Below are 17,608 nucleotides of genomic sequence, written 5' to 3'. Positions count from 1 at the left end.
AATTATCCTGGTAAATTCTGTATTTTCATGGGTTACTAGATAACCTGACTCCTCCTAGAAGTGAGGATACCATTGCTGTCTTCATTAAACCAGGTACACAGCTTTGAAACAAAGTTTTGATTATTCGAAAACACAGGGTTCTTCTAAGTATGAGAGCTATGATTTAGGGCTCCAACCCAGCTCAGATGTCAGTTCCCATCATCATGCTGTGTCCCTCCCAGCATGGAGAGATGGCGGCCACAGTAGTGGGAGAGGAAAAGAAAGGGTTCAGGGCAGAGGCTAGGAGCAGCCTCCTTCCAAAGTCTGCTCTAGCCCTTCACTATCTCTGACCTAACCTGAAAAGCTCCTTTTATTTCAAGACCCTGGATAAGTTCTTGGCGAAGTGATGATGAGCAGGTTCATTTCATCTCTTCTCCTGGAATGGAGGACTAGGAGAGGATGAGAGGCACAATGGCCACACCAAGCCCACAATTTTCCAGTCTGGTGATATTACTAATGATATTTCAATAATTATATAAGATTATGACACTTCACAGATTATCATAACTTAATGAAAAAATAGACATTTATTTTTGAAAGCTTCACCTCTTAATCCATATTGACTACGAGTCTAATAATTATATTGCACTGAAATGGAGTTGTGTATCCCCTTGAGTTAAGGTGCTAATGAAAATCTATTATGAATTTTACGAAGGCCACCAGGCAATTGCTTATTGAGGAAGTTTCAAGGGTTCCAAAATAAATACCTATATAGCTGTTGTCGGCCGGGCGCGGTGGCTCACGCCTGTAATCTCAGCACTTTGGGAGGCCGAGGTGGGCAGATCATGAGGTCAGGAGATCCAGACTACCCAGGCTAACAAGGTGAAACCCCGTCTCTACTAAAAACACAAAAAATTAGCCGGGCATGGTGGCGGGTGCCTGTAGTCCCAGCTAGTCAGGAGGCTGAGGCAGGAGAATCACTTGAATCCGGGAGGCGGAGGTTGCAGTGAGCCAAGATCGCGCCACTGCACTCCAGCCTGGGCAATAGAGCGAGACTCCGTCTCTAAATAAATAAATACATACACCCCTAAGTAGCTGGTGTTACTGAAACTCACTGTCACTAAAGATCCAAATAAGCTTCGTATTACCTTTAAATTGGTAGTAGGAACAGAATTTGGAAGAAAGGAAAGCACCGAAATTCAAGTCAGAAGATCCAGCATATTCCACCAATAGACAGTTATGACATTTCAGCTGGAACCTCATTTTAATCATCTATAACATGAAGGCACAGAGCCAAGGGATCCTTTTCACCTTTACAATTTAATTATCATTTTAAGAGGCAACAAATACCAACTAAATCATATACTGCCACGTGGAGTGTATAGAACTGTCACTGACTTTCTTTAAAAAAGATAAGAAAAATTTTGAATGTCTTTAGGGTGTATGTTTCCAAAAATTTAAATTTCCTGAGGGAGAGATATTTTGTTCTTTAAAATATGTTGACATATTTTCTCTCTGTAGGCAAAGTGTATTTATTTCACTTTTTTAGGATTAGAAATAAATCCTGACGATGCCACTAGGCAGCAATATCCCTGAAAGAAAAGCAATTAACAACAAAGACAAATAAAATTTATTTTGTCCCTATGCAACTTTCCACCTATGGTTACACACACACACACACACACACACACACACACACACACACACAGCTGTTTATCCCTTTTAATTAAATTGAGAGTAGAAAACACATTGAACCATATGCTCCACTGCAGGTGATGAACAATTAAGAACTCTTCAAAAATAAAGTTGCTCTTGAACTAATTTTAGTGGGTACATCAAAAAAGAAAACAAAGCAACCATTACGGAGCGTCTGAAGTTCAGATCCGATTTTGAAGGAGTCTGCTCTAATGGAAGAGCCACCGGGGCAAGGAACGGCACATTCCCCCATCCCATGTTGACTCGTTACCCGGGTATCAGACACTACGATCAAGGGCATATGCACACAGAGAAACATTACATGATTCCTGCCACCCAGGAGCTGGTGATCTAGTGTCAGACTCCCATGTAAACAAATAATTACAACAATGTCAAGTGCTTTAAGATGGAAGAAGCGCAAAGCAATATCTGAAATATAAAAGAGGAAATGCTTAACTCTAACCAGGGAGGTTGGAGAGCTTTATGGAAAAAATGACATGTGTGCTAGGTCTTGACACATGAGAAGTTTATTGTGGAAACAGCATGTGCAAAGGCACAGAAGTAAAGGAAGGAAGGAAAAGGAAGGGGAAGAAACGAAGGAGAGGTAGAATATAAATTGGAAATAATATTTTCCAATCTAATGTGTATAAACTAGGATCTTATTTTAATGGTCATATTCCTAATTGCTTGTGAGGCTAAGTATATTTTTATATACTCATTCATCATTTAGACTTTCTTATAAGTGAATTGACTATCTCCTTTGCTCATTTTTTTCCTCCTGGGTAGTTTTCCTTTCTTTTCTTAATTTATATGATTTCTTTACAAATGTTGGATGCTAATTGTCAGTCATAAGAGCTACAAATATCTTCTCCCAGCTTTTCTTCTTACTTTGTTAAATGATATCATGTCATAGTCAAATGCTTTTCCTTTAATTTTAATTTTATATTATTTTAATATAGACAAATTCACCAGTAATCTTCATTATGTTTTGTGCCTTTAAGAAACCCTTTCCTAATCCTTCCGTATTTTCTTCTAAAAGCCGTTAAGTTTTCCTTTTCACATTTCAGTTCAAAATCCACCTGAAATAGATTTTTGTGCATGGCATAAGGTACATCCAACTTTTTTTTTTCCCCACATGGATAACTAATTGTCCTAGCATTATTCATCAAATAATTTATCCTCTCCCATTACAAATAATGGGAGCTGTTATAGGTAACATAATGTCACCTATCACAGGTAGGATCCCCTGGAAAACAGACCCTGAAAAGAGATTCCATGCAGAAGGTTTAGTGGAAAGTGCTCTTTGGAGCGATACCTACGGGAAAGTGAGGGACGCGGGATTGGAGAAGATGCAGTTTGGACAGAGGCCTCAGGTGATAATGTAGGGAGCACGGAGGCTGGGATGGCCCTTCAGAACTGCCCTACACAAGGCAGTGGTGCTGAGCTTCCGTACTCTCACACACAGGTAAGTCATTGGTCAGATCTGCGCTTGAGGAGAAGGTGTAATCTTGGGAGTACCTCCCCCCTTCCAGCTGATACCTCCCCAGAAACTGCCCTCTGCAAATGACACTTCAGACGGAACCTCAGAATGGGAGAGGTAGCTCCCATGTGGAGAGGGCAGTTCTTGGGGAGGCCCTCAGCTGTAAGCCTTTGGCTGGCAACACTGCCAGCAGCAGAGGGAACAGGGTGTTAGTCTTGCAAGGGGGATCTGGGTGGCACCCACAGCATGCACTATACCACCTCGCTCATGTATCACTTTCACACTGTGGTACATGGACTACTCTATTTAATAGAACTCTTTTCCCCATGAAATAATTTTCAGATATATTTCCGTCCTGGTCACCGACACGTAATCTAATCTGTCAATAATGCCCTTCAAATATGTACCTATAACTATACCAACAACTCCAGATTCATCACACTCTATAAATTACAGTAGCACATTTTCTCCCTTGATATGAGTATCTATTTCTAATGTAGCCTGACGTTTTGTTTTCAACAACTATACATTACCCAACTGGCTCAAAAATCAATATGCTGTCAGCTAAAACAGAAACTGAGGTCTCTGATGTCCTTTACTTGTAAGTGTATAGTTTAATCTCAATGCAGGATTTTCCCATTATCCTCTTGAGTTTAATCTTGTTCCATTTAGCTTAGGGAAATTGAATAAGCTCTGATTCTGTCACCTAACACCTCTTGCTGTTTCAATTTTTCTCTAAATTTGATAAAGGATGCCAAAAAGCTGTTAAAAAAATCCCATGAGGGCAGAGAGCAGCGATGAGTCTTGTGGCATGCCAATGATACCCTGACTTCTACTTCCACTCTTGGAAACCCATCCCATAACCCATTCTGTAAAGATCTTGCTCTGCTAGGTAATATTAATAGCGGGAATTTTATCAGCCTATTAATATAATGACTTATAGTGAGTTTTGTGCATAGCTTTTGGAAATCAATCACATGACCTCAACTTATATTTGCATTATACACAAGTTTTCTAGCAGCAGTGCCTACACAGAAGGCAAACTTCCATGGTGGGCATTAGGCACCCAGCAGGTGAGCCTTGCAGGACTCCCTGAATCACAGCCTTGTATAAGAGTTACAAGTTATACACAACTCTTGTATAAGAGTTACAAGTCCCTGCCTGGCCTTCTAGTTCACCAATGTGTTGGGTCATAAAATGAACCTTGGTTCAAACGTGCTGTCCTTTGATCATGGATAATGCAACACGGTTAATCTGTGACCAGTGAAATACATGAAACATTAAACCACCTCTGGTTTCTGTTTCAAGTTTGATCACTTGACTGCCCCTCAGTAACTGGATTTTACAATAAAGTTAAGTCTCATTTTAAAATGTAAAGCTGTCTGTTCTGGTAAAGCCAATCATATGTTGTAAAGTTATTCCATTTAAAAAACCAGTTTCTTTGCTCACAAAAGATTTGGCTTTGAGTACCCAAGTTCCATTTAATTCTACTTCCATCTTCTGAGTACATTTAGATTCCCAAACCCATGCAGAGATGAATAGTTTCAAGGTTAAAAAAAAAAAAGGAAAAAAAAAAGCATTTTCTAGCAAAATAGGGTAATAGCATCTAACATCGATAGCAATCACATAATATGGCACGAAACCTGTTTCATTGTTTAACATAGGAAAAATGGGAAAAAATGTGTCCCTGTTACCAGTTTTCAGACTAAGTTCTCTCATCATTCATCCATCCATTTATTCATTCATTCAATAGAACACTTACTGAGTATATGCTATGGATCAGTTTCAGTAACTGATCCAGGTATACAATGATGAATGTGATACCGTTGCTATCTTTGAGGAGAGATTTTTTAAAAACCGAAAATAAAGAGACATCTGTTTCCATTTTGAAGTGTTCTATCACTAGGAGAAACAGGTTCCAAATGAAGATGGGACACCAAGAACAAAGCCAGGCAAACCCATTTTACTCTGCTGGGTGGCATGTCAGTGCAGAATTCCCAATCATCCTGTCTGACTACTCCTAAGGACAATTTGTCACTTGCAGCCACGGCCTTATCACTGTAAGCTGGAAGGCTGTTTTTAATTAAAGTCAACAACCACAATTTCCTTAAAAGAATCAGTACCTATTAATCTACTATTTATAGAACTGCAAAGCATGCATCCAAAGTAAAAGATAAGGTCCTATATTCAAAAGCTTGATAAGAGCTAAAGATTAAGTTATTTATCACACAAGAATCAATGAGTTAATATTAAAAAAAACACATATAAGAGGCAGATAATTGAGGTCTAAAACTTACTGCCTTGATAAAAATATGATATGGAAATCAGGAGGGACAAAATTACTATTAGATGCAGAAATTGAGAACACTTTGAAGAGGTAAAATGTGACTTCACATGATTCAGAAATGATTGGTAGGAAGAAAGGGGACCTTTGTTTTTCTTTTCTTTTGCTCTTTCATCCTTTAAGATTTCACATTGAAATGACATTAGTAGTCAGACATGCCATTCCAGTTCCTTTCTGACTTAATTTAATTTAGAAAATTTTAAAACCCTGATTTAATTCAAAGGCTACTGAGTGAACCAGTTTGAAGCTAGACACTGTGGGGAGTACCTCAGAGGTATCCTTTATGACCTCTGCCCTCAAGTTTTTTTATTAATGCAAATTAGGTAGAAATCCAATATTAACCTACATGAAACAATAAGATATCGATAAAGATGCTACATAAGTAAGTGCCTTAAAAAAAAAAAAAAAACAGAAGCTAATGTAGCAGTTTTAATCAAGAGCAAATCGGGAAATCCACATAGAATAAACAACTCATTGTGAGCTATTATTTGTAGCATCATTTCATCATTGGAAAATACCAAAAGGAGTGGGATTTTAAAATCCTTTCTACCCCTATGAACCAGCAATGGTGTGTAATTATAATAAAGCTAATTTTTAAAAGTGCTTTATGAACTATTCTCATTGATATTATTTCATTTTGAGTCTCAAAAAACCACTATGAATTTGACATAATTCCTTCCAGCAACTGCAATCAGGGGAGTAATAACAAGCTACAAAATCGGTATTTCACTGACTCCACCAATTTTGGTGCTTCCCTCTCCCCCACACCAATTTCTCCTGAATCATTCTAGAAATCATGTGTGCTTGTGGATGTAATTCTTCCTCCTCATCACTGCTTTCATCTCTTGCTCCGGCTGCACAAGGGGCCTCTTGATGCTTCCAAAATGGGCACCAGGGCTGCTGTAGTCAAAGGTGCCAGATGTGTTGTCCAAGGCACAACTGCCTACCTCCCCCACTTCTCCTTAGGATAAGACAAAATCTCGTTCATTCTACCATAAATAAAACCATACTGGACAAAATCTAGTTCATCATGCCCTGTCACACTGTGCTTCCATAGCACCTCCAGCAGGGACTCTGCTTCCCCAAGTCTGTACATCCTGTTATGCAGAACTTGCTTTCAACGTCCTAAAGAAATTTTAGTAACATTACTCTTTAAATTTTCACACTGCTTTTTTTATGGCAGTCCTCTCTCCAGGCATGAGTCCACGGGGCTGGCGCAACAGAAAATCTGGAGAACATACGTCATGCTATTTTGAGGGTTGTCCCTCCCCGGGGTAGCCGCTACCCTTGGATGTGGCTCAAGTTCTTGCTTTCCTTAAGATGAGCTTTGTCCTGTGATGATCATCCCAGCACTCAAGCAGATGACTCTGGACAGGCGTGACTGTCAAATCATCCAGACATGCCTAGACAAGTCTGAATCCTAGGGAGAACATAGCTGAGGCCCGAGCCGCATGCCTTATTTACTCTCCACATTTCCTCTGGGCTCACCTGGAAACCAACAGCTTTACTCAGTCATAGGAGCATTTCTGGGTTCTCCATCTAAACACAAAACTGAAACTCAAAACTTTAACATTTTAGAAAAACTAGGTGAAACCTGAATGAACTGATTGATGACTTTATTGTGAATAAAATTGTATTACCATGAATTTTTTTTTTTTTGAGATGAAGTCTCTAGAGCTCTGTCAAACAGGCTGGAGTGCAGTGGTGTGATCGCAGCTCATTGTAACATCCTCCTCCCGGGTTCAAGTGATTCTCGGGCCTCGGCCTCCCGAGTAACTGGGACTATAGCATGAATTATTAATACAAAAATCCGAATCTCAGTGTTTGAAGTCCTCACTCACTTGCTTAGCACGAAACCCAGTCCTCAAGAGAGGAAGTCCCTACCTCTCTTGAACAGCTCTTCCACACTGCAAAACTGTTGGGCTTCTGATGATAAAGTTCTTTCATTTCTTTGTGCCAAAGCTCCTTCTTCCTCAAGTGTAGGGGCCCTCCTAGGAGGATGAGGAAGTGTTTGTCCACAGACATTCTGACCTGGAAGTCTTCTTCTCTCGTGGTACTTTTCCTTCATTAGTTTTTTGTTCCTCCCTATTGTCCAACATCCTTCCAGAACCCCTCAGATCTGTCTATATCCTATAGGTGTCTGAATTCCAATTCTGACCTGATTTCAAGTTCTTTCCTATAAGGCTCTGGGCCCTTGTTTCAATGTACTGGAACAATCCATGACTGTGAAAAAAATTCCTAGAACCTTCCATGAGAGGGAAGAAATTCCAGAACATGCCGTGATAGGAGGCTGAGCTGCTGGGGCACACAGAGGAACTACAGGGGGATAGCATGACCTAGTATCACAGCCCAGGGGCCATAAAGCTACATTAGATATGGTCTAATTCCAATTTTAAAATTATCTAACAGAAGTCACTATCCCTGTAAGGGATCAGAAAGCAAATAAAGTGAGATCGGCACCATAGTCATTTATCTGCTCACAGTTATCAAGAGGAAGGGGGTGGGGCCACAGTGGTATCTACTGTTTTCAAAAAGTACTCTCTCTCAGGAGTCCCTAAGAAATAAAACAGGCCGTGGCTCACACCTGTAATCCCAGCACTTTGGAAGGCCGAGGCGCGCAGATCACGGGGTCAGGAGTTCGAGACCAGCCTGGCCAACATGGTGAAACCCCATCCCTACTAAAAATACAAAAAGTAGCCGGATGCACGCCTGTAATCCCAGCTACTTGGGAGGCTGAGGAAGGAGAATTCCTTGAACCTGGGAGGCAGAGGTTGCAGTGAGCCAAGATCACACCATTGCACTCCAGCCTGGGCAACAAGAGCGAGACTCCATCTCAAAAAAAAAAGAAAGAAAGAAAGAAAGAAAGAAAACAAAACATATGCTTTCAATTTTCAGTACTTTGCTTTATCGATTTGATATAATGCTTGTAATCCAATTACAACCCAAAAAGTTTGTCTTTTTCTTTTTCTTTTTTTTTTTTTGAGACTGAGTCTCGCTCTGTCGCCCAGGCTGGAGTGCAGTGGCTGGATCTCAGCTCACTGCAAGCTCCGCCTCTGGGGTTTACACCATTCTCCTGCCTCAGCCTCCCGAGTAGCTGGGACTACAGGCACCCGCCACCTCGCCCGGCTAGTTTTTTGTATTTTTTAGTAGAGATAGGGTTTCACCGTGTTAGCCAGGATGGTCTCAATCTCCTGACCTTGTGATCCGCCCGTCTCGGCCTCCCAAAGTGCTGGGATTACAGGCTTGAGCCACTGCGCCCGGCCAGTTTGTCTTTTTCTAATGTCCCAACCAATAATGCCATGAGGCAGAATGTTGAGTTATGTAAACAAATATATCCAATGAATTATTCCTTAAAATTTAGTATCTATTTACTTTAAAAATAGTTTTATCTTTTACATTTATCAGTGGCTGTAACTTTTAATCATGGTATTATTCTGCTATTTCTACACATCTTTGGAATGATTTTGGATGGCTGTGCATAGCCAAAGGCCACAGACTGACAACTTTGCTTTATATCTTGTACTCTGAATCCAAAAATAGAGACATGTGAAAAGCAATTCAGTGGAAGGTGTCCTCAAAGCATAATTCAACCTTAATCTGGGGAAAAATGCACAGGCATAGAGCTGGCTTGGGATTTTAAAACGTCAGATTTTGGCCGTGGTCCTGGCCTTTAAGTCACATTTCCCTTTAAAAACCAAACACACGAGAAAAATACTCACCATTTATTTTATACAGAAACCGACCTTAAAATACAAATTGTTCATTAGTAGAACATTTATTTCATATTTCACATGCCAATTAGCTTTTCTTAATTTGAGATAATTGGAAAATACACTCTTTAAAATTCTCTTTATGCTTTACACAAAAAGCAAGCAGGTACAATGGGATCTCAATCATTGTGAAATTTTAAGAGCTTTGTGTGTTGTGTTTTGAAAAAAATATACAAATATTATTTCTGAATCCATGGACAAAAAATCATATTACCAGGACTTCCAATTTACTTTCTTTTTGTATGAACTTTTAACAGTAAAAAGATGGTCAACCTAATCAAATTTAGAGGGAAAAAGGTCACATGAGAAAGAAATAAAACACGGTAATAATCATTTAGGTATTAAGATTACCACTGTTCTGTAACAAAACATATACCCATATATCATATAAACACACATTCTTCTTTCCCCTGTTGCTCATTTAAAATTCCATCCTATCTTTCACATCCATTCATTAATAAATTGGAGGGTAGCCACTATCTCCACTTCCTTATCACCTACTCATCTTTAGCCTCTTGTAGTCTACTCATAGACATCATTATACCGAAGTAACTCCCCCAAAGAGGGTTAGAAGCAACAGTATTTTCCTGTTCTTTATAGCATAATTCATCCCCATCATCCAGTTTCCCACCGGCCCCTCCAGATCCACTCCCCATTTTTCTCAACCTGTTCTTGGCCCTGGAAGGCTGACCCCGTAGGCCACAGCCACTGGCTTGGCTCCTTTACACTGTGCTTTCTGGTTGGTTCAGTTAGAGGAGGTTTACAGGAAGTGGTCCAGAGGAGAGTGAGGCTGGGATATTTATCCCCACAGCTTCCTCTCCGCTGGGTGGGTCTACCACAAACCACGGTTCCTGCCAGAGGTTCCCCTCCATTAGTCTCCCCTCTCTGGGCTCCAGTGACCACTCCTTCCCTTGTGCCTTCAGCCTGGCAGGTATCTGTTTCCTCTCAGGACTCTGAGTCATCCAGGGGCCTCTCTGAATTGCTCTCTTCCGTTGGTTTCTGGATTATGCTCTATCCTCATCCTAGCCCTACCTCCCGGACTAGTGCTTTTTGGGCGCTGCGTTTACAGCTCTCTAACAACCTCCATTTCCCCTTGTAACAATCATATATTCTCAATGCTAAAATTCTTGCCTCAAAGGACATGGGGAAAATATAGAAAAGTGTGGTTCAGGTATAATTGTACTCCCCGCCCCCCACCCCACACACGAGCACTCTAGGTGGTGAATTTGTTTTTTTCTTAAAAAATAAAAGAAGTTAAATCACTCTTGAAGAATCATAAAAGTAACATATTCACTACAACCAGAGGAACAATATAAAAATATGTAAAGGGAAATAAAATTAATGTCTTTCTCCAATGCTTCTGCATCTTTCCCCTTCACTCACTTCATTCCCCACCTCCACTGCCTTGACCCTCAATAAGGAATGTTAACAGCCTGGCCAGTTTTCTTACACACCCGTCTCCATTATATTCAAACCTGGACCAAACATATATATTTATATATCAGGAGGGGTGATAGTTGTTTTACAAAAACTGAGAGCATTTTATGTATTATTTTATAACTCAAATAGATACAAATCTAGATCAGTACTCTGAAGAGCCTTACAATATTACAGAGCATAAATGTACAACCATTTATTTAAACATTTCTCTAATGATGGACATTCAAATTTTGTCTAGCTATTTTTTGCCACTACAGACAATGCTGCAATAAACCCCCTTATGCCTATATTCTTATTGGTACATATGTTTATGTAAGCTAAATTCCTAAAAGTGGGATTGCCAGGTCATAGTTACATGGAGTTTTAATTGGGATCCTATTACTTTCTCAAAACTGCATAGCAATGTACTTTATGTCCGCTTAATTCCTGTTTTTGTTTTATATGGGTAGAATATGGCTGATGCAATTTTTGAGTCCTATTTTCCCCCTGAATTAATTTTAGATAATTTTCTATGTACTACATACTTTCTGTAGTAATATTAAATGGCTGCATATATCTATTAATGTTGTGAAGCTTCTTTACAATTTTATTGGAATTGCATCAAACCTTCATATTAATATGGCAAGAGTTTATATTTACTTCCCATAATGCATGTCCACAGAGAAAATCAAAGCTTTGACAGTAGCATTAGGGGTTTACACATGTAAATAAAATTTATTTCATGTATGTCTCTTAACTCAATAAATTGACATTAATTACATATTTTCATAGGCACAGGAATTGATCAGGTGATTCTCAGTTCTCAATATCAGGAAGAACTATGTCTGGAGCATATGCTTCCATTACCACATCAGTGACTGCCGTCAAAGGAAAACAACCATGAGATTACTCAAGAGCACACTAAAGATTGGGCATTTCCCGAGTATGGTGAGCCAAACTCCCTGTGATTCTTCTGGCACGAAAAGGGTTTACTTTGAATCAAAGGTAAATGAAGGCAAGCACAACAGAAAGGAATCCTAGCACCAAGCCCCAAGGACACTGCTTTGCAGGCTAGCACAACTAGAGTTCCTCAAGGTTTGGGGGAAGACCATACTCCACAAAGGCTTGGGAACATTCCACATCCATCTCCATCCCCCAAATAAAATACTATAAAACCCATCTCCCGGTTGGCGGTGGGAGAAGACGGGAGAAGAAAAACCTGACTACCAGTTCTTGTTAGTATATTCTCTATTTTATCACCACTAGGTAAGAGATTCCCACGCATCATCCTTGAAATGAGAAGTTAAGAAAATTACAAAGCCAATAGAAGGTACATCACTGGCCTCTGTGATATCCTTATGCTACATCCTGCATGAATGGTAATGTTAGCTTTAACTGCTTAGTCTTGTAACAAGGATAAGCGAGTTTCACTGTTTCCTGGGAATTACTACTTGCCTCTAACATTGAAGAGTCTTCCAACTGGAAACAGATCTGATTACTTTTGCCAGACTTAATATCTTACTTGAGCAGTTAATGAGAGCTTTCAATAATCTTAATGACATCACTTCAATAAAAATACCTAGATGTTATTTCCACAGGAAATAAATGTCCACAGACCATAAACTTAATCTGGTTAATAGCTAACCTGGGAGAAAGGTGGGAGTTGGATTCAGACAAAGGGACACTGTGAAGGTAAATGAATTATTCACCCCTCTTTCTGGACTGCTGGCAACTGTCTGAGCCCTCTTCTAGGTGGGAAGAGAAATGAAGTGAAAGACAAAGGTAGCTGGAAACAGGAAAATTCTCCCTGTACAGGCTTCCCAGCTGCAGGGAGTCACTGAAGGGTTCAGAATATAAAGAGGACTCACGGCAACAGGAAAGGGAAAATCAAGAAAGGAAAGGGAACTAGAACACAGGATACAAATCAAACGGAACTAGAGCACAGGATACAAATCAAAGGGAACTAGAACACAGGATACAAATCAAAGGTACTATCTGGGGAACCCCCTCCCTCATGCCTTTCAAAGTGGGGCCAATAGGAGGTAATGGCTGGAGGCCCTGCAGGAAGTCTCCACAGTAGAGAAGTTACCCATATCAGAAAAAAAAGCTGTTACCCACTCCTACTCTCCTTTCCTTTTCCAGCCCTGTTTTTTTATAAGGTTAAAAGCACAGGACATCCTTACAGTTCTTATGACTGGCTCCTGAAAGTGCTGCTGAAGATCCCAGTGGAAGGCTGAGGCCAAAATAAAGGGAATGTTATGGGTGATGGCATGGAGAGCCCAAGGGAACGCGTGATCATCCGTTCAACTTGTCACTCAGGGGGCTCATGGTCAGTCTCCAAAAGAAACTGAGTGTGCTCTGTGTGCCTGCCTTGACTCAGATACACTGGAGCGTTTATGATATTTTTCAAATAGAAAAAGGGTGAAATAATAAAATAATCCTAAATTGAGGAAAAAGAGGATTTACTGAAAAGCAATGTATTGAATGCACAGTTTCTGCACAGTTTTTGGAGTTAAGGCAGCTGAGATATTCTACACTCATGCCTCCAGGAATCTCTCCCTTAACCTCAGAGAGTTTCCTTGTCAAGTGATTCTAAGTCCTCAGCATCCGACAGGAGAAACAGAAAGAATTTTCATCACTAGGGTTCTGCGATACGTGATATAAAATCTACGATTCTGGGACTTTCCTGGTGAAGCATATTGGTTATGAAAGTAGCAACTCTCGTCAAAACAAGATTGACATATTGCAAAAAACAAGATGAAAAGCATTCACCACATTTTAAAAGACCTACCCCCGGATCAATGATCCAGAGAGATTTATAAAATTTCACAAGTTCAAAATGACCAAAAAGCTTTGAAGCTCCTCTTCCCTAGATATATTTTTTTATCTCAAAAATTGCACTTGATGTTTGCTCTAACCCGTAAGAGACTGTCTATCACATTACGAGCTATTCCTTAGACAAAGCATTGCCCATATGCTGTTAGAGGATCTCTGAAAAAGAACACACAACCTGCACAATGGCATATAAAACCCTGAGATTCTGGCCCCAACAGCCTAGAAAATGTAATGAATACTGGAGTGGCGCTTCTTTTGCACGGTCTTTTTTGGTCCTATTGAATCCAAAAAATTATTTTCACGTAACATTTTAAATCACATTAAGTATATAAGTCAAACGAGCTCTTTAGCACCTTTAACATAAGAAATGATGCTATACCAGTAACAGTAACAACCCGTAAGTAAAAGATACCTACAGAGTAAAGTCAATTTGTGCTTATATGGGAAATTTAAAAACCGTAAAAAAAAAAAAAAAGAAAAAGAAAACTTGGAACCAAGTGTCTTCAAATTAGACTGAATTCGTTCCTCTTCTGGCGAAAAACAAAAGTTTTTGTCATAAAATAATAGCACTTACCAAGATGATTGCTAAAACAAACAAACAAAAAAACCTCTAACTACAGACATAAGTGAAGACACAGCGTACTTTTGCACTTTGCTTAGAGAATCCCTAGAATGACTCCAGCAGCATGAACAGCAAAATTCAGGTCAAGAGGCCAATTACCTACTGGTACCATCAAAGGCAGGGACAAGTTACTACTTCTCTCTGCCTGTTCCTGTTTCCTTTGAGAGTCACTGTTACGCAACCACAGAAGTAGCTTTAGAGAATGCCAAAATAATAATAATAATAATAATAATAAATAAATAAAAGACATTCACAAAGTATTGCTTCTGGAAGCAACTATAACTCTGAACCACTAGGTCAAAACCATCCTCATCATCTCCACACCTCCCTGTTCCACTCCCCGTTTTCTTGCTGCAAAGTGAACTAACAGGCCTAGGAATTTTGGTCCATTGTTAATTAGTCAGTTTCTAAGTAGCACAAGCAGACTGATAGTTCTCGAATCAGCCAAGAACAGATTCCAAACATCTTAAACAGAGACTAACCTGGAGGTGACTGGTGCTGAGGCTCAGCTGTGGTCTTCCCTGGCCCCAAGCTCTTTTCCAAAGGTTCCCCAGGCACCAACCGAGGATGGCCTGCCCTGAGGAAGGCCGGGCTGGCTCCTTTGGTCTCCGTGACCTTTGTAGAGGATGGTGGCTCCAAGGTGTCAGCAGAGAAGACACGGCTCTTTCTACCAGGAGAGTCATTAAGAGCAGCTTCCCTCTCACCAGGCAGTGCAGGGAGCCGGAGGATCCTGTGATGCTGCTGAGGGCTGGGGAGCCTTGGAGACAGAGGCGAGGGAACAGGTGACGTCCGTTTGTGTGTGCTGGACTGCGAGGCTGAATTATTAAACACCTTGCCAAGAGCTGCCGGTGCTGGGGGGCATGGCTTCTTCTTATCCCCTCTGGGTTGGGAGGAGTCAGGACCTACTTTGTGGGGCAGATCCAGAAACAAGGACTTGTGGCCACTGAGGGGCAACCCGGCTCTCCTCTTGTTTCTGGTTTCTGGGCGAGCGTGAGGGGCGCTCCTGTGGACAGGGAAGCCCAGTCTTTTCCCCTCAGGGGCTTCATCTAACTTCTCGCTCTCTATCACCTTCAGGAGGACCTTGTTCACAGCCCCCTGGGCACAGGCCGACGCACTAGAACTGGAGGCTGTTTCCCTGGCTGGCGACTGCGAGGACCCATCCCCTTGCCGCTCCTTGCCCCGCCGCCTGGAACCATGAGCCCCGACCTCAGCTCCCGGGAGGGTGAGCAAGTCAGCTTTGGGTACAAACTCAGCGTGGGCTGCTGGGCAAATGGCAATCCTCGCCTTACCCTTAGAATGCGCTTTAACTACTCTTTGTACCTGGGAGGACAGGTCCTGAACTTTGGCCACCACTTTGGAGACAGGTATCTGCTTGCAAGTCTGCTTAGCCGGCTTCTCCATCTCATCCTTTTCTGCCTCTGGACGCTTCTCAGGGTCCTGGTGACTTTCAGACAAACCTGCTTGCTGCTGCTCCAGCCCGCTCGACGGCCTCCGAGCTCCATCCGCTCCTGCCTCTGGGGAGCTGCAGTCTGGGGGCAGCACTTCTCTTCCGAGCCCAGTGTCCTTGAAAGCCGTCTCAAAGCTCCCAAGGCTAAGGTCTGTGTCTGGCGTCTTGGAAATATCTGGGGGGCAGCTCTCTCTCCTCTGCAGGGATGAGGCAAGTGCTCCATTCGGGAGCAGATTTCCTCTCTCCTCTAGTACCCAAAGATTAGGCCTTGTTCTAGAAAGAGGAAGGGAGTGGCTGGAACAGATCTGGTCCTTGCCCATCAGAGGAGCTGATTCTCGGCCTCCACGCCCTTTTCTTTTTGTCCTCTTCTGTGGGACAGCCCCAGCGCTCTCTCTCCTTCCACCAGACCTCCGAGGCTTTTTGTTCCCGTGGGTGCTCCTCTTGTTGGGAGGGCCCACGGGGAGCTCTCCCTGCCAGTCACCAGCACTCTGGAAACAGTCATCCTCGGGGGCCAGGCTCACCGACAGCTCTTGCAGCTTCCCCTCCTGGTTCCCCATCGTGATCCCGAGGATGTGGTCTGAGCTCAGGAGATTGGTTAGCAGTCTCTCCCTCTCTGTGGTGAGTTTGTACAGCTCAGTCAGAATGTCTTTCGTGGGAGTCTGCTTGAAAAATATGTCGCCTGGATGTTCATCCGGCTCCTGGCTGAGGCTGATGATGTCTGACTCCTCCCTGACTTGGTAGCAGTTATGAAAACCTTTCTTGGATCTGTCTAGAGTTACAGCGCCCTTGTATGAAAATCCTCTGACTTCCCCCTTTGGAAGATAGAAGCTGATGTAGCAGAGTTCCGTAATGGGCTTATGCAATTGGAGGGTGCAATGAGTACCTTCCATTATGCCTACCTAATTATTCATGCCTTGGAGATGCCAGTTTGTGGTCAGGCTTCCCAGGCTCCAGTGGTGAGGCATGTGATGGTGGCTCTGCAGAGAAAGCAGCTGACAGTCATCTCCAGCAATGAGACTGCCTGTTAGAGGAACAGGGGAAGAAAGCAGCTTGTCTAACAGAGTGCATAAATCACACACCAACATAAAATCAAAGCATAACCATGACTTATCCTTCCTCTCTGGCTGACCTCAACAACTCAAGGAATCAGACAACAGCCCGATTTCAATCTCTTCCTCCCCACTCCTGATCAGTAGAACTTTTGTATAACTGAGAGATGGGAAAGTCCTCTCACTTCAGCCCCAGGACAAAAGTTCCTTTTCACTCCATGGGGACTCACTGTGCATCCTGGATAAGGTCTCTCAACTTCTCTAGACTTCAGTTTATGTTCTTCTGTAAAACAGAGCTATCATAATTCCCAGAAGTCCTTCTCTAGCGGGCTTTGAGATCCTTAGAAAACATAGCCATTTTCATAACTCATATTTGGAATATTACTTTGCAAAGATAGATCAGGCCTTTTTACCCTCTAAAAACCACCTTCAAGATCTGAGCTCAAATTATCGATTTAACTTAAAACACAATGTGAGGAAAGATCTTAGGCCCCAAATTTGGAGTCAACAGTAAACATTTCAATGTAAAAGTTTAAAATTTAAGTAATTCAAGTCTGAATCAAGTTTTGTGATTTTCTTTTTTATTTATTTTTTCTTGTTGTATTTCCTTCTTATTTCCTTCCTGTTGTCTATTTGGAGCCAAATGGAATGGCAGAGGAACAGTAAAAAATCTGTAAGGAAGTGCTGGCCCTGTACAGATTTTCCATGACTTCACCACAGAAACGGCTGAAATGCCACATAATTAGGGAAGGTGGCTGCTTCCTTGTGTGATATGAGGGACCTCAGAAATGTCTCTGTGGTTACCATCCCCACACACAAACTCTATGTTCCTAGTTTCTTAAGTTACTGCCCAGTCTTCAAGTCTTCCTTGCTTAAAAGAAGCACCGCCTACACCCTAGGAATGATAATACAGTAACTATTCATTAGCCCTCGAGATATCTTTAGTGAATTATTTTCCACAGGTTTTT

The 17,608-nt window shown here is 41.6% G+C and overlaps 1 protein-coding gene and 1 long non-coding RNA gene across 14 annotated transcripts in view; one reads left to right on the top strand and one right to left on the bottom strand.

Annotated features, from left to right (window-relative positions):
• LOC105467273 (formin 1) overlaps positions 1-17,608 on the bottom strand; it is a 468,877-nt gene that overhangs the window by 417,892 nt on the left and 33,377 nt on the right. For all 13 annotated transcript variants that reach the window (XR_011606208.1, XR_011606209.1, XR_011606210.1 and 10 more), the window contains one exon: positions 14,627-16,612. Coding sequence is in view for 6 of the 13 variants with exons in the window: in XM_071067172.1 (XP_070923273.1) it covers positions 14,627-16,481 (1,855 nt within the window). In the remaining 7 variants the exon portion in view is untranslated. The remainder of the gene's footprint in view (positions 1-14,626; positions 16,613-17,608) is intronic.
• Positions 15,604-17,608, top strand: part of LOC139355488 (uncharacterized) — a 34,439-nt gene continuing 32,434 nt past the window's right edge. The window contains exon 1 of the long non-coding RNA XR_011606217.1: positions 15,604-15,740. This is a non-coding gene — a long non-coding RNA (uncharacterized lncRNA). The remainder of the gene's footprint in view (positions 15,741-17,608) is intronic.

Source organism: Macaca nemestrina, chromosome 7, assembly GCF_043159975.1.
Source record: "Macaca nemestrina isolate mMacNem1 chromosome 7, mMacNem.hap1, whole genome shotgun sequence".
In the NCBI taxonomy this organism is placed as follows: Eukaryota; Metazoa; Chordata; class Mammalia; order Primates; family Cercopithecidae; genus Macaca; species Macaca nemestrina.
The sequence above is the reverse complement of the archived record's forward strand: the minus strand, read 5'-3'. Positions and strand labels throughout refer to the sequence as shown.